General features: G+C 32.7%; 1 protein-coding gene across 1 annotated transcript in view; it reads left to right on the forward strand.

Moving 5' to 3' along the window:
* The first annotated feature begins 7,541 nt into the window (after positions 1–7,541).
* Positions 7,542–21,487, forward strand: part of LOC121116118 (neuronal calcium sensor 2) — a 46,508-nt gene continuing 32,562 nt past the window's right edge. Inside the window, exon 1 of the mRNA XM_040710344.2 lies at positions 7,542–8,316. Coding sequence (XP_040566278.1) covers positions 7,994–8,316 — 323 coding nt within the window. The 5' untranslated portion in view covers positions 7,542–7,993. The remainder of the gene's footprint in view (positions 8,317–21,487) is intronic.

Below are 21,487 nucleotides of genomic sequence, written 5' to 3' on the forward strand. Positions count from 1 at the left end.
ACAAAAGTTAATTTTTTTTTGAATAGCTGTGGAAATGTTGATTTTTTTCCCCCATAAATTTAATATTTGAGATTTAATTTGTCGGTTCTAGTTATCGCTGTTCAAGAGCATGAACCGATTGAACAACTAGACCGATAAAGGGCTAACCTTTGAGTGGCCTCAATACTTAAAAACTCAAACTCAATACTTATAGTTCGACTCCAACACTAATCATATAACATATACACATACATATTCATATAGAAAGGTTATTCATTATAATTATGATAGTCATAAAGGGTAAGCTCCATAGTCCCCCCTCCTTAGTCCTCCTTCATTTTTGGAAGAGATAGAGGTGGATACGTGTGAGTAGTCTTGATGTTTATCTATTAGGAATTTCAGGTCAAGGGAGTGATATTTATATCTATTCTATTATTGCTAGTAGTGTTTAAAATATTTATTTCTTTAAAAAAATCGGAAAACAATGATGGTGATAAGAATCGGACAGTTTTTATAAAAGAAACAAACAAATCATTATAAAAACCAGTTTCATTAACTAGCAAGTATATTATACAGATATCACTCAAATTGGTAGACATATTGGTTAGTAGCAGAGGCGTCCTCAGACTTATATATATTGGGGAGGGTTTGTTGGAATAATAAAAAATCTTGTATTTTTTTTTATTTTATTCAAAATCCACAGTTGTTAACAAAAAATTAAATTTTTGGGGGAAAAAATTCAAATAAGAAATTTTTTGGAAAAAATATTTCAAAAATTAAATATTTGAAATAGTGTCCCAGACAATTTTTAGGATATTATAGAGGAGATCAGTTCAGCTGTAATGACGTTTCATTAAATCAGCTACAAGCAGCTGTGACAAGGGAGGAGAAGGAAATAAACAAGGTCATAAACAATAATTATCCCAAAAATGATCCTCATTTCTACTCTGAGTCCAACAGGGATGCACAACTATAACTGTGCAAAAAGGGATGCTTACTAATAAGGAATTAAATATTTATGGCAACTGCTAAGGAAAAGAATATTCATTCTTCAGAAGACAAGTTCCAAACAAAAAACGTGCCAGCTTAAAAAAAACTATCATTCAAAATTAGAAAAGGAGAAACAGTTGTTGCGTGTGCTCTTTCTTCTTTTTATTCATTGTGTAATAGGTGGCCGCGGTGTTAACTCAACCCTCTAAAGTAAATAATTAAATAAATTTATTTATATGAACACAATATTTTCCCCTTTTAAAATATCATTTTGTCATTGAAGTTTGTCTTCTCTATAGAAGTATCTTCCATCAAAATCATATAACAGGCAGCTAATTTTTAAAAAGGGTCTTAACCATATGTATCGCTCTCGCCTTCTCCTCGTGCTGATTCAACTATAATTATGCATCACTGGTCGCAAGTCATACAGTTTTAAGATATTAAGCACACACTATTTCGGTGTTGCATAATTCCATATCGAGTTCCCGGTCAGTTAAAGTAATTTTGGTGAAATTGTCCACTTTACAAAAGTCAAGTTTTTTTTTCGAGTTCGAGTAAAAGTTGAAACCAACACTAGTATATCTCATATAATAATAATAATAATCATTCGCTACAATAGCTATAAGATACAAGCAATAACTTTTCACTTCAATATTATGCAACTATGAAAATGCATTTTATTTTATTATGAGTAACAACTCTGTAACAAGCTCTTAATGATACAAAATAGATGTTTTTTCAGTAGTAGTGATCGGTCAACTTGAGTCAATTGTGTCGAAACATCTTAGCTCACCTATATAAAAAATATATCCACTATATTTTGAAAAGATTTATCGGTTCAAAATTTTGGGACCCTGTCCTAAGACGGTTCCAAATTGGATGCCAAATCCGTCCCACAGATATCTATGAAGCTAATATTTTATTATCGAATATTAGTGAAAATAATCCCATAAAATTTTGAACTTTTTCAAGGAGTGATAAATAAATTGGGACGGGAGGTATTATAAGTGGTGATGAAAATTCAGTGTAGAACGGGTATGTTAAAAAAAAGAAACCGAAAACCTATATAGTAAGTATAACAATTTGAGGAATGGTTCGGAAGAGAGAAAGAATAACCCTCATGACGTTTGACTAGATCAGCTGTGAGAAGGGAGGAAGGAGAAAAGGATATAAACAAGGACATTTACTAGAATTACTCCAATATCGATCCCCAATTCTACTTTGAGTCCAACAAGGACTTACAATTATACCTCCGCAACAAACCCTCAGGATTACTCTCTGTCTTTTATGAGGTCACACGAATAGGTTTTGAATATAAATGAATCTATTTATGAAAGGATGTTCACTACTACTCAGGAAGTAAATAATAATGACAACTGCTCATGAAAAAAAAAATGACGAGCTAAATAATATAACGGATTTTCATCAGTGATTATAAGTCCTATATAAGGTACGATATAATCCTAGTAATTAGGTGCCACCTAGGATTCTTTTCTCATATTTGAGACGTCGTACCTAGTGTTGTGGCAGCCCTTATTTAGGATTGAAGACCACTGTCCTGTCCAGTTCAGTCTGGGTGTGTTATAGTTTCGTCCTGCAAATCAGACATAAAACTTAAAAACTTATAACTATGAGGAAATATCAAGTTTATATAATAAATGTTTATATCTTGATGATGTCACTCAAGTGTATTCCTTCTTTTTTTTTTTTTAATCAGTTCTAGAGTTGACATTCAAATAGGAATGGTCCTGACTGGACTGGACCGAATAAATCCGGACTGACTCAACAATAGTCTTGCTTCTTCATAATATATTTATTTCTACTCTTCTATAGTTGTGCAGCGAGACAAAAAGTGGACGGGATTGACATCCAGACTGTATGTTGGCAACTTTTTTTATCCCAGAAAGCAATGTTATTAGCTTAGAAGGTCTCAGGCTTTTTTTATTATGTGAGTGGTGTCTTGTTGAAATTTGCCTGGGCCCAGGGGTGCAAGTTGGCATTGAAAACGTCGATGTACATGGCTGCCTGTAACCCTCTGGGTCCTTTGGGTGGTGTCCTTGAGGGCATCCGCAATAATGATGGGCTTTTTTCAAGAATCCTCCTTCGTCTTGACGGTCTTGTTATGGTCTAGCCTATTCTTAACTTTGTAGATGGTCTTATGAACCATTCTTAATATCCTGGCCATCTATGTTAAAGTTTGATCTGCACGAAGAAGAGCTGATCCCCTTATCCAGTGGTTCTCAAATGGAAGTACGCGTATCCCTTGGGGTATTTGGAGACACTCCAGTGGGTACCTAAAATATTTGAAGGAATATTTCACAAGGGTAGATAACTTAGGGGTGTCCACAGGATTTGGGCTAGATGAACTTGATGCCCCCTCCAAATTAAAGAATTTGGGTTTTTTCAAGAAAATTTCAAATTTGAATTTTTTCAAGAAAATTTCAAATTTGAATTTTTTCTCAAAAAAAAATTAAAATATTAAATTTTGTTTCTAAAAATTTTCAAACTGAAATGTTAACAGCTGTGGATTTTGAATTTTTTTCTGAACATATATGGATTTCTGAAATTTTTTCCAAAGAAATTAATTTTTTGTGAATAGCGAAGGATTTTTGAATTTTTTTTTCCAAAAAACTCCTTTTTTGAGAATAACTAAGGATCTTTAAAGAGAAAAAAGTAATATTTTAATATTTTTCTTTAAAAAATTATAATTTTGGATTCCAGTTCAAAAAAAAAAAAATAATCCAAAAACAATGCCCCCCTCCAAAATATAATCCTGCGGACGCCCCTGTCACTGAGGCTAAAAAAAAATTGTGCTGTTAAGGGGATACTATGGCTAAATCAATATTTTACTAGTGGTTCAGCACCAAAAAAGGTTGAGAATCCCTGCCCTAAACCTTGAATCTCGCTGCAATGACATTTCTTGTACGATTTAAAAAATTCAAAGAGCAACTGTTGCTTCAGAGATATGGCTACCCATACAATTACAGACAGTTCTAATTTCCTTTCAAGCATTCAATCGATATTCACAACAGTTTAGTTATTTACGTATGCGTTTTGACCTTCCCTTGGTAGAATTCACCTTGTTGCTTACATTAAAGGTGTAAATTCATGGGGTTTGCGTAGTGATAAGAGTTAAATAACTACTATCAACTGATGTTGCGTCTTTTTTTCTCATATTTTTTGGGAAAAGTCTGCGATTTACTATAAAAATAACGACATAAAGTAAATTGCAACCTTTTCTCTAAAAAGTATAAGAAAAAGAGACCTAACATCAGTTGCTATTAGTTACCCAGTTCTTCACAACTATGAAACCATTATTCAATAATAATGGTAGAAAATTGTTTACAGCTTAACAAGAGTTAATTACAATTAGCTTCATCAACGTTCAGAGTTCTAATAAGAATAAATGAAGTAAACAAATTGACAACGGGGAAGAAAATACAGTCAAAATGTGTTTAATAGTGATGTAACGACGATATTTATAGAGTAACAAGAGTTGGTTTCCTTGGCATTGCCAGAAACATCACTTGAGCCTTAAGAACATGCATTCCTCGTTCAGTGGAAGTCATTGATGCTCCAACCCAGTACCCGATCGTTAAAACTCTTGTAAGCCACAAGAATGGAGGAATTTCAGAAGCACCTTTTCCCGAGTCATCTTCTTGGCCATTGTGGCTTCACTGAGAAGCTGCCACTTTTGTGGCCGATACAGCTTCATCCTTTATCATAGTTTTTTGAGACACACCACCCTCGTGAGCCATCTCTATCATAGATCACTTCTTTTTACTGTTGATCTTCGACCTCGATGCGAAGATCAACCTGGCTGCCTTCATGGACGACCACTCCGGGGTCTGTCATCGACACTCCGCTCTCCTTGTACTGATACTCAAGAACAAGTTTTACAAAAAAGTTTGTTTAACAAGAAACAAATATGGAGGTTGCGTTAATCATATCCATCAAATAGAATTTAAAAATAAAGGAGAAATATTAAGTTGAAGTTGCTGTCCTAAGACTATGGGTCACCCTGTAAGTAAGTTTCATAGTTTGAGAATTATGGTCAATATAACTTGCATGGACTCGCTTTGCTTAAGATGTCAAAGATTTACTCTTGGCAGTTCATATTATATTGTCAACGCATATGAATTAATTATCATCTATCGCATCAAATATTTCATAGGGTATAATACAAAATGGAAAAGTTTTTACAGTTAAACACTAAAGATCTTATGAAGTCTATCATTAATATTAAAATAACTATCAAGAATCAGGTAACAAATTTTTTAGAGCTTAAACTTAAAAGATATACAGGTTGTTCCCGTTATTTTATCTGGCAACCTTTCCTCCAAAACGAAACAGAAAAAAAGAAGGAAAATCAGTGAGCTAATGCTCTACCAACAATAGAATGAGTAGTCAATAATTGTTGCGAATTGTTCACAAATCCTTAACAAGAGCAGATTCAAATTGTATAATATATCAACGTTTATAAAGAGCAGAAAAATCCACAGCCAACAACATAATACAATGTAAACTTATGTATTAGTGAGTTAGTGCCATGTATAATGAGCAGTGATGCTATTTCTTAGCATTTTGGGCATGTTTAAAAAGGAAAGAAACGGAAGAATGTTCTGGATAAGAGCAGCTTAGAAGGAAGGGGAGAGGTAAATAAAAAATGGAACGACGTAGCTCAATGGACAACTCTCCCGTAATAAATTATTTACTTCAACTCAATGTGCATAGGTGCGTGGTGTATCATTTATTTCCAATACACCAGAACGAAATCACTGGAACCACCGTTGGGCTAAACGAACCGAAACAGTATCGACCATGAATAATCGCAAATTATAATGGTAATTTTCGATGAGTTTTTTCCTTTCAGGTAGTAAAAATGTGAAATATGGCGAATTTCTTTCTTTGAGACCTCCATACTCCATGCACAATAATTCACGACTGATCCGGCCAGGCGCAACACTGTTTAAAAGCGTTGGTAGTATATATTCAAAACTTTGCAGGTCCCTATCGTATGATCTAATTTGACCAATAATGAACAAGATATACTTATTTAGAAAAAGGTGCATGAAATATCAATTCACCTTTTCCCCTAAGGTAATATTAAGTATAGCATGTATGTTGTAAACAGTAACTTCACTCCCTGGGATTAAAATAATAAAAGAAAATTCAGTCGGGAGAGCTCAAAAATACATCCGATTAGCATCACTAATAACTGGAGTTGACCTTTTTTGAAGGATAATATGTTAATAAACAGTTGCCTTTTATATTGTGGGAGAAAATGAGGAAGTTCTATACAGAGAATAATCCTTCTACATTTAAAGTAAAATTAGGATTGGGAAAATATTGTAATTATTTACACGAAAGATAGACGAGAATGCTAACTCTAGAGGGAAAGGGAATCAACTCACCAACCCATTTAAGAATGAACAAAATAGAAGAAATAGCACACGCAACAACCGTTTTTTTATTTTCTAATATTTAAATGTATTTTTTTTTCCTTACAACAATGTCAACTCGGCAATGATAATGAGTAGAGAAGGGAAAAATGAGCGGATTCGCCGTGTAAAAATTAATTCCTTCTCTGTACGTCTACAAGCAAAATGTGAAGAAACGCTCATTTTGGGTTCACTACTAAAGAGTCAATGTTATTATGAGTTGAAATTGAAGGATTAAAATCAAACTCACTTGGAAAAAAAATGACTAAATTCTGGTTGTTTTTTTAAATCTAAAAATTGAAGTTTAAATGGAGTTTATTCGATAACTTCTGGAGTCGACGCAACACTAAGATGCTTCTTCGACTAGTTATAGTCACTTTCCCCTTTGTGTGTGTGTGTGTGTCTTTTTGCAAGCCTCCCCTTATCAATGTCTATAAAAAAAAATTAAGCATGAGATATTTGATCCATTTCTATTAAAACATGAGTAATTCTGACTTTACATGTATCAAATAATTCATTCTAAGATAGCTAGAGATAGGAAGGACATGCATATATATTTATTAATAATGATTAAACAAGTATTGAATCATTGCGTGCTTTGAGGATCAGCGCAGCACATGGTTAGTTAGTCGGGGTTGTTATTTTTTAGTCATCGTTTAACATATTATCATTTAATTCATTATAAATTATGTTAATACATAGTCGAGGGAGAAGGGGAAGATACTTATGGTTATTATATGTGGACTCGCATTCCATGATTTTTATTGTAATAAAAATATAGAGGAATAATTATTATTTCAATGCATGACCCTCTGAGTGTACATATTATATTTATTCAAGTCTAAAGGAGTTGTTCCATTACAATTATTTTGGTTGCCCTGTAAGGAAGGAAGGGTGAGGAATGAATTTGGCAGGGCCTTTCGGCCAGTAGGAGCCAAAAGGAGGAAGAAAAAGAGGGTGTGTGAGCGAAGGAGTATATTTTTATTGTGGAAAGAGACTGAGAGAAAAAGAGAAAAGGAGAAGGGAGGGAGGGGGAGAAAGAGAGAGAGAGAGAGAGAATGAAGTGATGTTGGTGGAAGTCGGAGAAGAAGAAGGCTTTTATTTCGCCCGCCGGGAAGGCAATTCCTAGTTAGAAAAGTGGAAATGAGTTTTGAATGAGACGCACGAGAGGGCGGTTGAGGGATTTGTTAAATCAAGTTGCATTTTAATATATATCAAAATATATTCTGAGCTCTACACAGTTTTATGTTCAAAGTCACTTATCTCTCCCAAGAAGTTATTACTACTACGACTAGTAAAGAGTCCGCCCTTTCTCTTTTGTCAAGTGGTTGTTAGTTTTCTGTTTGCAATAATTTTTAAGCCTACATAGTTTGTAATATTAAGCTTTTTTGAAGAGGCTCTCCCGTAACTTTCTTTCTCGCGTACATTGAGGTAGAGAAGCACACTCCTTCACACACAGAAGGAGAGAGAGAGAGAGTCCCATCATCATCTCATCTCCTCATCGCCAACATCCTTACTATCCCCATCCATCGCCACCCCTTTTAACAGCAGCAACAGGCTACAACAATTGATGTGATATCATCATGGGTTGCATTAAGAGTAAACAAGGATTGACTCAAGAGGATCTTGACTTCCTCAAGGCACACACCCGCTACGATGAAAATACGATAAAGGAGTGGTACAAGGGATTCAAACAGGATTGTCCCAATGGACGTCTCACCCCTGCCAAATTCGTGGATATGTACAAAATGTTTTTCCCATCTGGCAACGCAGAGCAGTTCTGCGATCACGTTTTTAGAACTTTCGATACGGATAAAAACGGATTTATCGATTTCAAGGAGTTTCTTCTCGCCATTGACGTCACTTCTGCCGGAACACCCGAAGAAAAGCTTAAATGGGCTTTCAGGTAATGCCTTTTTTCTAGTACAAGTATTCATATATGTGTGGATGAAATTATTATATTATTATTATACTACTCAAGGCAGTATTAAGTGGAAGAAGCTGACTAAGATGAACATAACCGGTTTCTTCTTCCTTCCTCAGTCACTTCGAGAGGAATCTCTTCTTTTTTTCTCTCTCTGACTCCTTTTTTTTGTTCTTCCTTTGGGTTGATTTCTTGGGTGGTGGTGGTGGTGGCGAGTCCCTCTTTACATTTTACCACAATCTCAACCACCATCATGTAGATGTATCATACAAGAACAACTACCCTCCTCTCCTCTCAGTGTCCGCCGCTACCTTTTCCTACACATACACAAATATACCTATCCAGGAAACAATGTGCATACCGCATACATTCTCATGTACCTTTAATATTACCTACTTTAGTAACAAGGCACATAGATAATGTACAATTCCACATTATATATCGATGTATGTTTACTTGTTGGTGAAGGAACGTCCATGTTGTTTTTTCTCAAAATGTTTTACACATTCTTTTTGAACCCTTGGGATAAACATCCCAGCAATAAATATATCTATCTATCTATGAACATATGTCCGGAGACTTGTTGATCCAGTAGTCAGCACAGTGTAGTGCTCAGGGACTGATCAGAACCCGCCTCCATCTTTTTCAACCCTTTGTTCCTTCTCTGGGGTATTTGTCTACCCCAGGGACTTACATATTTCTATGCAGGTGGTTTCGATTTATGGGTATCCATCCCAGAAGCTAATATACATCTACATATCTACTTGAACGGTAGTCTGTACCACTCAGTAGCAGCCACTAAGAGTCCTCACTTTTTGTAACTCTGTTGCTTCAATATGAGATTAATTTGTATACTTGTTGATGTAGTCTGTATCAGTTGTCACTACTGAAAATGTATCTCTTTAGCCAAAGCCTCGTCTTAGTTAATTTCCTCTCTTCCATCTTGTCATTATCCCTCTGTGCTTTTCTGGGGTTTTTATTTACCCCATATGGACAAATAAACATACTTTCTGTATCCAATTGGTTTTTGAGTTTATTAACTAATTATGGAATTAATTTTATAGAAGTATATACCCCAAGAATGAATATGAAATCGGGGGATTGAAGGAGAGTGGGAGATGCCTGATTCTGTATAGTACATGTCAAATGTCATGATAATAATTTAGGGATTTATAAATTTGTAAATTAAGTATTTAATATATTCACTGATGCTTTTAGCAGGCATCAAATGTAACAATTGCTTAGGCAAAATGAAGTTTTATATTGCTTAAATATCCATTTTAATGTTGGGGTAGCTAAGAACCCCATATAAGTACTAAAGTTATGATTTCAATGGGTTACTCCTAATGTATTCAATCCAGTCCGAGGACGTGTCCTTAAGACTGTCAGTCCTTTGGAAAGTGTCATTGTAACTCTCCCGTCTCTTACGAGTACAGGCAGTAGTTATTACTTTATACTTAAATGTTATATCTTCAAGAATTAAATTATAATGGTGGCTGCTTTGGAAAAAAATTGCCAACTAGGAAAGGCCGTTCTCGATTTCTAGGTCATATTTTATACACTTCTGCTCATACACACAACACGATTAATATACGTGGTGGTAAGAGTCTTGAACAAAAATCCAGAAGAAAAGGGTGATATGCCCAATTGATTTTTTACAGTCTAATATGTATTATTAGACCTTGTGCTCAAATTCCTAGGAGTAGTTGAAATACTATCCAAAAAGAATTTTAACTTCTCATATACATGGATGTATATGTATAAAGAATCATCATTTGATTTATGTGACTTAATCATGACCTTTCAAATACATAAAATTTCTAATTATTTCATTCTAAACGTTTGAGTGTTGTGGCGATAGCAATAATTTTTCGTTCGGCTCTGGTAACATACTAGTTATGGGTATTGCAATACTTTCAAACTGAAAATAATAAAATAAATATGCCTGTGAAGACTATTTGCATGTACTTACAGAGTGAGTCCGTGGGATTTTTCTTCAGGATAGAGCTAGTAATTAAATGTTGATTCCTAGCCCATTTTGTTTGGAAGCTGGGTCAATATTTCTAATTTAAATGTTTTAATAGCCCAATATCACTATATCACGGGAATACCAAACAACACGACTGAATTTTTGTTACGTTGACTTGCAATATGCGGGACTACTAAACAATGGGTCAGATTGATCCTTGACCATGGGTATTGACGATAATTATTCCTCTCGAAAAATACATATGTAAGCTGAACTCACTTTTGAGAAAAGTCATTCGACCTTGCTTTTTTGTTGACGGGTCAGCTATATATTTTGATAGCGCATGTTTGTTTTGATAAAATATATTTTTACATTTTTTTTAAATTGTAAATAAAAAACCTCTCCAAACTCACTCTGTCCATTAAACTAATGAAAAAAAAAAATGGTATATCGTCCCGTTGTATACGATTTTTTCTTGTTGTTATTCGTTGTCGTATTTGAAAAAATTACATTGGATCAATATATATTCCTGTTGCTGCAGTATTTTTACTTTGCTATATGTAGTGTTGTACTGGTCTGATTCGAACTGAGTCGAATAATTTGAAAAGGCAAAAGGAAAGGAAAACAATTAAATAGCGTATTAATTTATATTCAAAAGGGATGTAAACGTCCGTTCCCATCAGTAAGGTTAAGGATGCGGCCCATACGAATGGCTAAATGATGTCATCATAGTTATCAGCTAGTGACGTCATTCTCAATCGTTTTCCATCAACTTATATAATCATGTACTTTAATTATGCCTGAATTAAGAATGATGTCACTTTATAGATCTATACAGCATTTATAACATTGATATTAATTAAGAAAAGGTAATACTGGGATGTTAAAATGGGGCCAGTAAAGAAAAGGTATTTAACTTAATTGTCTACCCCTCTATTCCCTATTTTTAATATATATTTTAACCTTTATATCTGCTAAAAATATGCTATTAAATCGTTTCACCATCTTATTTCCAAATTGCTGATACAAATTAACTTTGTTAATATAAAGAATACGATATTTGATAGTAATTACTAGTGTTGGGTTTCGGTCTGGAAATCCTAGACCGGTCTGAGACCGTTATATATATATTTTTTTTTTTTGGGTCTTATAGAAAAATTCAGTCTAGATTAATCCAAAGAAAAGATTTTTTGTAGGGAAAAAAATCGGTTCACGATCTTAGACCGCGGTTTGGACCGATAAATCTGACTAGAAAAATCACTTAAGACCGAACCGAAAAAATAATTCGGTGCTGGAACGAGTCTCAACACTAGTAATTACCCATTTCTAAGGATTTTTAGCACATATTACTTTGATAATATTCAAATATTAGTGTGTATCATTGAGATCAAGTAGTCTTAATGTCAAGTCTTTTTTTAACTTAGAAAGACCTTTGATGGAATTTAATCAAGATTGATAGGAAATGTGTTCATTTTATGTACTTAAACAGTCAACATTGAGGCCTCCAGATGGCGTATCCATCAATTATTATGCAATTTATGAAGTCAATGGAATAAATACATTCAACAAATAGGTTAAATTCTACGTAGCTCAACGGACTACGCGCTCGGGGAAAATTATTCACTTGAACTCAATGTGCCTAGGTGCGACACTCTGTTGTTCCTTGAGCAGGAAATGCAATTCCTATGTCGGAAGGAGTAGTTGCAATCCTATAATGTTTACTTAATCATTAAAACTCTATCTTACCAATTATAAGAACATTAAAAAATCAATTATGATGCAATTTATGACGTCAGTAGAAATGCTTAATTAATATGTTAGATTGTGATTGATTAGAAAATCGTTTGGAGGAAAGGCATATGAAAAACACTTTTTGTAGTATTTAACGAGGTTTGTTATACGAATCATAAAGGCGACTCATGCAAATATAAATCAGTCTGAATGAGGTTTTTTTTATGCAAATTGAAAATCAATTTACCTTCATTTGAGTTGAATAAAAAAATCATGCACTCAAGTCGAGTGGAACTGAGTATATATAGGGGAGTACGTAGGGGTTTTTTGTTAATTTTCCTGGTATAACTAATCTACGAATCGATTCAACACTAAAGTTGATAGACCTTATAATCGTTTCTGTAATTACATGCATATACATATGTTGTGAATTTAAGAAACAACCACTACTGATTCTATCTTTAGTTCATTACTTTTCGAATGTGTGAACTTTATTGTTGTTTAATCTAGAAACAAGGGAATGTATATTAAACATTAGGCTGCCCTATTTTCTGATTAATATTTTTTTCCACTGCAAACTGAAATACATTCAGCATTGGGAACTTTATAAAAAACTGACACGAACATTTGTATTTTTGATGTTTTCTCAACTAATAAAAATAAAAACAAAAATGTCGGCTCAGGTCAATTCACATATACTTTCAGTTAGTGTTGGGGTACCCTTATTTAGGACTGAAGAATGCAGTTCCTTCTGGTTCAGTCTCGGTCCGGTCCAGGGGTAAAAATTTATATTGCTGGGTCCTTCATGACCACTCAACTTTATTATTTATTTATTTTTAATCGGTTCTAGTACTTACAGTACTAAAGATCGGACCAAACATGTAAGAACAGGCACAACACTACGTAAAGTGGTGTACTCAGGATTTTTTTAAAGTTATGGCCGTGTGGGAGAGTGTTGGCTCCAGAAGCTTTATGACTTTTTAGAAGAAAAACAGTCTTAGCGTTCCTTATTCCCGGTTTCAGTACCAATTTAGTATATTATTGTTTTAAATGAATTAATACTTTTGTATAATGATGTAAATCCGGTGTGTTTTTAGCTGGCCTGTTAATTTGTAATTGGTAGTATAAAGAAGGAATTTTCTTTTCCTGTGCAGTTGTCATTATTATTTAATTCCTGAGGGGTGAACATCCTTTTACAAATAGATTCAATTATATTCAAAACCTGATTTAACATTCGTGTGTGCACATAAAAGACACAGAATAAGCCTGAGGGTTTGTTACAGAGTTATATTTGTAGTTCCTTGTTGGACTCACAGTAGAATTGGGGATCAAAATTGGAGTAATTCTAGCCAATGTCCTTGTTTATATCCTTTTGTCCTTCCTCTCTTGTCACAACTGATTGTAGCTGATCTAATGAAACGTCATGAACATTTTTCAAATTATCAGAGTTACCATGTTAATTTTCGGTGTTTATTTTTTAATATAACCATTCTTCAAATTGTCAGGGTTACCATGTTGATTTCCCGTTCCTTTTTTTCTAATATAACCATTCTTCACTGGATTTTCATCATTGCTCATGTAGAACATGAGTACCACTATACCAAGACTGACATTTTCGAAGTGATACAGTTAATTTTGATTTGAATGCAAAATGATTTTTGGGTCAAGATTCGGCATTTTTAGACCTCTTATATAACATTATCAAATATGCTGATGCTATAGGTAAATGATTTGGTGTGTCCCTGATGTATCAAAGACTGGTGGTAGTGCTTGACATTGATAGAGTTATGAGGCGTTGACAAACAGACACACTTTGCTTTATTAATGAGAATCTCCTCCTTCAAGAAATCATCTGTGCTATTCTCCGTTGTTTTTTTTTACATGTAATTACTCAACTCTTACATGTTCTCTCCTTAAGAATGGAATAATAATTATAAATCTCAATCTATATTCTATACAACTCTTTATTAGACTGATAAGAAACGTACTCCTAGGGCCGATCCAACAATAATTGTGAGGAAGGGAAAGAATTGTAATATTAATCCTCCTCTCAAATTTGTCCTTGCATGAATGAATGAATTGTAATTCAAGCTATGGCTTTCATAAATATAATAATGTATTCACCATTTAAATTCATGTGTATTCGTCGTCATCATAATAAAATATCAAAGATTATTTATTTGTCAAATTGATTCATAGTCGATAAAGGGACATAGTTTGATGCGGATTACGTATATATAATCTATTCCCCTCTCTATTCCATATATTAAAAAATTGCAGACCACTCAAAATTTGTTAGTTTGCCTATATTTATACCGTTATGATTTTTGTTGAACCTAACTAATTTGGTATTTTAAGAAACCTTCGGTCTAGACCAGTCTCTAAAAAAAAAAATCGATCCAGTTTGGTCCCTAGTAAATCGATCTTTTTCACCCCATGAATATCAAATTTCACCCCATGCAGAATCAAATATGGAATTTACAAATACAAAACCTTTGTTACTTTTAAGAATTAGTGGGTAAAGATGGATTTTATATGTACATAATCAACCTCCAACGTTTTTTGCTCAAGACTTTTTTGGACAAACTGCACCGACCTAAAATGTATACAAATTATGAAGTGTCCCATGTTATTGGATCTATATTCTATCATAACATATTTAGAAATGTCCTTCTCGAAACCAATGTTGAAACCTTTATTCAAGGTGTTCCTATGGATGTTGATGCCGTCACTGGAACTAAAAACTATCCTAACCATAGTTGGAGTTTATCTACTAGTAATGAATGCAATATCCATTATGTAAATACTATATCCCTCGAATTATATCTCCTTGATTAAATATTCAAATCAGAGTCACTTGGCAAACTCTATTCAAAGGAGACTCTGTTAACCTAGCTGTGTACATGACACCACTCCCAAACTTATATTTGAAACGAATTCCCACTACCCAATGAAGAATCACAACTATATTAAGTTTGCATTAATTGTCAGGGTTATCATATTCAATTTCCGTTTCTTTTTTTTTAACATGCTCAAAATGCACATGATTTTCATTACTAGGAATAATGGTCTAGTCAAATTTTTCATTTATAAAAAATACATATTTTGGGTGAGTTACTTTAATTGAAGTAACAAATTCAATTTGTTTTCTTTAGTTCGAATAATATATATAAATCTATCACTAATATTATGTAGAATGTAGTTCTCTTCCATTCTTTAGAGACTCTATTGAAATTTTTCTGCATATTGTACATATATAATTACAGAGATCCTATAAAATATTATTACATACAATGACTATGAAGGGCCCTAAAACATACATTCTTGAAGGACTTCTTCTCCCAAGAAGAAGCAATGAAATTTGATATTTATTGCTACAATTTTTATTTTTTGTGTTTTAGTTTTTTTTTTTTTATAAATAAAACGAACTCCCAAAGGGTGAATAATATATATTGAGTACAAGTTACGATTTTGTACAAGTTGTAACTTGTACAAAAACTAGCCGTAATCGAAATTCTATCAAGGTCAAAAACAAATCCTGTACCCTACAAGTTGCCATTTATGAATGAGATGAATGATTTCAAATAGTAAACATCCGATGCGGATTCTTTAATATTTTAAATAATAGCTAAAAAAAATTGCTTTAAATTTCAATGAATTACAATTGATCAAATAAATCGCCTTTCTTTATTTAATCTAAATCAAATTAAATATAGGAAGGTGATTCCTCTGCCGGCGAAATTTCCAGGCGGAGTAATCCCACAGCAAACTTTCCAAATGCGATCTTTCTTAGATCCCTTTGCAAAACGTATTCCCCTAAAATAACAATATCTGCACGGATCGCGTGTGTTTAGAACACTTTTGTTCACGTTTAGTTTGTTTCTTCTTTGTTTGAGATCATTTTTTATCATCAATTATTTTATTGCAATATTTATAAAATTATAAGACTCTAATAATTAATTCATATAGTCGTTTTTTATATCTTGGAGGAGATATTTAATTATTTTTTTTCATCCATAACTGATAAAAGTAATAAACAGATAAATATCAGTAATTAATACTGATATATAAGAATAGAAATCGCAAATTTAACATTATTTTTCTCGGTGACGACTCCAGATAAAACACTCGATTCCCAATTCCGATTAATCGTCCCATCAAACATTTTAAGAATAAGGATTTTGTATTGCTGTTATGAGGAAGATACAATTATTGTATATTCGATGGATGATAGACTTATATTAATGATGTAATTTGTAACTATTTTGATGGAAATTACTAACTAATAAATATTCTATAGCATATTCATGACATGGTTCAAAATACATCATTTCCAAAATATTCATTTTTTTATTATTATTGAATTAATTTTAGTGATCATATGATCCTATATTCAATATATAATTCTATTGAAAAGTAATTCTAAGCGAAATATAATATGATACACGTCACTTAGGCTTTCATTAATGTGTATCAAATCAATTAAACATAGTTTTAATTGTCTTTTAATATAAAATAATTTTAATACAAGTATACTTGGTCTGATTGGAAATGTTTTTAAAAGAAAATATAACTGTTGTGATTTAAAGATCTTTCCAGACTTAACACGAGTCAAGATACAAATCTATATTAATAAAGCGAAGACTGTCTGTGTATTTATTCTGAAAGTAAGTCGTTTTTTAGGAGCAGACACTTGATCCATAAAATAAAAATACTATCTAGCGTGTGCATCATTTTAACAAAAAAAAGACAGTATTTTTGTAGAATTCTATAAAAAAAGTATTGGAGAAATGAATGAAGTCCCACGAGGGTATAGGACCCTACTCCCTGCCTTTTTACTCCCGAGGAAAAAACCCCTAACATTTTACCACAACCATTATATGTATTTATGACTTTGAGCCTCTATCATTTAATAACGATACTTAATAATGATATAAAAGGAAGAGAGGTAGATGTCTTGGGCAGTGAAAGGCCAGAGGGTAGGTGTTTTAGTCCCAAATAAATAGCAGTGACAAGTAGTGACTTCAAAAGAAGTCCGATACATTACTAATCTCCACGACATTAAGTTAAATTAATAATAACGTTGAAATGGTTGTTAAAATATTGAATGTTTGGTCGCATGGTTGATTTTTATTGTAACAGGGCGTAAAACGCTTTTGTATAGATGGCTTGGGGAGTGAAATGCTAGGGGGTAAAATAATGGGGGATACTTGTTTGGGGGTAAACGACGGGAGTAGTCGTGGAGGAGGTAGGAACCCTAGAAGTATCTCGCAGGTGTTTATGACAACTCAAATTAAAAAAGACAGAAAGTACATTTTTTATATTTAATCAAATGAATCTAGATGAGGTTTTGTAGAATAGTTTAGTTGTTTAATATATTCATATTTTGAACTATCTATACTGAGGGATAGCTGCTAAATTTGTCTTAATATTTGAGGGTAGCATATTTGTAAAAAAAGAAATAATATTGGATCACTTTTTTTATTAACAATGACATTTTTCTTGATAATCTTACAATTATAATTGCCTCATGCAGTAAGGATTAAATCCCTTGTTCTGCATGTTTAGCGTACCAATTGAAATGAATATACATTTAAAGGTTTCTCAACCCCTTTGAAGTTTTGAAAATTAACGATTTTTTTAAATGTTTTAATCTGCTTCATTCATTTATCATCCAAGTACATGGGGATATTTTATATAGGTATAACCTCATTTTTAGTCGAGTAAATATACTACTTTAAAAAGTATTAGTAAAAGTTTCTTGTTAAATGTAATTTTGTCATTATAATAATGTAAAGATGGTGGAAGGAGATATATATATATATATAATCTACAGGGTGGTTCAGATAAATTAGGAAAATATTTAAAGGCTTATAAAGAACCATGAAGTCTTTATCATTTGAGAGCTAGATGTAATTATTTATAATGAGATCCAACTTTCTTGAAAACCTCGTCCACACGGCGCCGGAAGCTTTGGTAGGACAGAGCGACCTCGTGCGGCTCAGCATTCCCATTTTTTTATATATAGCAAGAAAAAATATAAACGTCGATCCTCAATTCTACTCCAAGTCCAAGAAGACATAAATTTATAACTCATCAACAAATCTTCAGTGTTACTCTTCGTCGTATATGCACTAGTGATTAATTAATACGTATTGTTCTCTCTTCAAGAATAAAAGGATAATCATAAATGTTTTGTCAAATATATATATATTAAACACCTTTTCAATGTTTTTAACTACAAAAAGATGCGCCCCTTTCTATTATCATATATTTTTTCATCTCTACCCACTACTGCCTAGGCGTAAATTTACTCTTTCATTATTTTCTTTTACTTTTGAATTGTTTCATAATATCTCTGCCCGTTAAAGAGCTCAAAGATTGGTGAGTTTCCATTGCCTTTTGGATTAACACAAATTTGATTCTAGCATATAGCAGAAAAAACGATTTACATTTTGTGAATGATCCTTCGTGTAGCGGGAGATTTTTTGATTAAGTCAATAAATCTATGTTTTATTACATGATTGTACCTATATACCTATTTTTTATATTTGAAAAAATAGAGTCAATAAACAATCAGAGTACATGGATTTTCTACGTACTAACAATTTGTGTTGTGCTGTGTTTTTGGAGCAATAAATATTAATAAAAACACATTAGGTTTATAAGCAAGGACGGGCAAATTAATCTTAATACATTCATAGGTAGGGTTAAAAATAGAACGGATATGTATGGGATCCTTAGACCTAAATACTCGGGAACTTTTGGATCCAGATTCGAAACTAAAATTCGAGGGATTTCTTAAACTATATAAGCATTTTACTTCAAGTTCAGACCTATACATCTAAAAAAGGTTAAGGATGAAGGTTACATTTTTACTGATTACTCATCCCATAACACAATCTTATTACTACTAAGACATAAATATTGGTCATTATTAGAATTACTGTTGTAATAACATTAAACACAACGTGTATTGTAACACTCCCAACCTCTCATTCGAAAAGAAAACAGAGAAAAAAACGCAAAATCAGTTAGTAATTGGGCGATTCTTCCAATTATGAAATGATTAGTGAATAATTCTAAATAACTGTTCTCAGCTTAATATAAACTAATTCGTATTCAACCAATCAATGGCAAGGAAACTAATTAGAGGAAAAGAAGAAGAAACTTCCACAGCTAACAGCCAAATACAATTACAAATATATAAAGTGTATTTTGTGGTCAGCTGGCGATTGTTCGCTTCTTTTCTCCCAATCAGTGTTCTGAACGTTGATTGGTTGAATTATGATTTGCTACTTTGAAACTGTGACAAATTATAAACAATCATAGAACAATATTTTCATAGTTGAGAAAAATTGGCGAGCTACCAACTGGTTTTTAATCCCTTTCTTGGTGGAAAAGTTATGTGATACAATATCCACGCGATGTAACTAAGGCTATACTCTTCTTCTTTTTTTTTTTTTTTTTTCCCTCATGTGGGAATAAAAATTCTACGATTATTGCAGGTCCCTATAATTCTATGGTCGGGGTCACACCTCTACAAAACGGCGACGTTTTGTAACTCTATTATTAAATATAATCATTTCATTCTTGAAGAGAGAACATCTTGGTATTGAGTAACTACATGTGATTGTGCACTTGAGAAACGCAGAGTAACGCCAATTCCCAGGGGAGGATCTTATATATTATTAAAGCAATGTGTATCTGTTTGTCGAAGTCTAATATGTATGACTACTTTATCAAAGAAGTAACAATTTAGGAACGAGCGTGGGTAACTAAAGCTCAGTTCTGGCATATTAAAAAATAAAAGTGGAGTACGTATAATTGATGGGCGATTCCCCCAAAAAAATATTGATGCCATTCTAGTAACCATTCCCGATCCTTAGACATTTTAAATAATAGTTAAAAATAGCATTATAGGGATTATAATTTATGGGGAGAGGCTTGTTTTTTTGATTTTTTAAAAAAAATTGAAAAATACTGTTTGTTATTTAAATTTTTTTGCAACTTATTCACAAAAAATTTCAAAAAAACCTCTGACTATTCTCAAAAATTAAATTTTTTGGAAAATAGTTTCAAATTTTTAATTTTTTTTTAACAAACAATTTCAAAAATTAAATTTTTGATATAAATTTTTTTTATTATTCGCAGAAAATTAAACTTTTTCAAAAAAAAAAAAAAAATTTGGAAAATAAATAAGATTTCAAATATTAAATTTTTTAGTAAATGCAAAAATTCCTTAATTTTGTTTTATAGCCTAGAAAAGTAATAAATAAGAATTGGAATCACAAATTAAACATTTTCCGATTCCGGAAAAATACCGATTCCAATTAATCGTCCCATCACCAGTACATTGACATATATATGTATAAGTAAGTTTAAGTTATATCTTTTTGTCTGTTCATCGACGCCTAATAACTCTGAACAATCCTGCCTTCTCCCGCTGTTACATAATAAATATATAATTTCCTAGATGTATATTACATTTTGCTGTTAAATGAGTCGTTACAAAATTGCAACTCATACAATTTACAAGTTACAACAAATAATGAAATGTTGAGTACTTGTGATGAAGATAATGCCATATAATATATATCATTCCATAAAGAATAAATATATTAATGCATGTAATTGTTTACTTATTTATTAAAAATTACTGATGGATTAAATTGAATTGTGTTTCAATTATAATTAGATTTGCATTATTATACATAATATGATAAATTTATAATTCCCTAAAAGTTGCCAAGATTAAAATGGATATATTAGGTAAAATACGATTAACTATTTAATGAGATAGGTGCCAAAAGTGTCAAATTATTGTGAACTATGCAACCAAAAAATCAAGAGTCATCATATCACATCCATAGGCTGAGTAATGTGCCAAAAAGTGAAAAAATGGGTAATTAGCCCCACTCTCGCCCTACTGGGGAAGTACTGGTGTTGGTCTTGACTAGTTATTAACAAAACTCAAGCAAAATCTAAATGGCAACAGTGAAACAACAGCCGATAATATGGAGAGACGTCGAGTCGCAATTTTGGAACTTACCGCGCGGGGAAAAACTCCCACTGAAATTGCCAATGTTCTGAGCTGCAGCCGCGCCACCGTTTACAGCTTGGTAGCCAAAGGGACTCCTGAGGCGACCACAAGATCTAAGTCAAGGCCTCGAAGTTCGGACGAAATTAAGAAAGATCTTGGCCTTAAGGTCTACAAGAGAACCCCTCGTCAAGCTCTCAAGCCTGTAGACAAGGAAACACGCCTAAAATTTAAAGGAGTGTTCAGTTTTAGACGCGCACACCTGTATGAGGACGACATATTATATATATGGAACGTAAACATAAAGAAAATATTGAATAAAAATAAAGCAAAAAGAAAATGTCAATTCATTTTTTTACTTCGTATATCCAAGCATCCCAATATTTAAGACATATTGGAGTGCATTATATGCT

The sequence above is a fragment of the Lepeophtheirus salmonis genome, chromosome 4 (assembly GCF_016086655.4).
Source record: "Lepeophtheirus salmonis chromosome 4, UVic_Lsal_1.4, whole genome shotgun sequence".
In the NCBI taxonomy this organism is placed as follows: domain Eukaryota; kingdom Metazoa; phylum Arthropoda; class Copepoda; order Siphonostomatoida; family Caligidae; genus Lepeophtheirus; species Lepeophtheirus salmonis.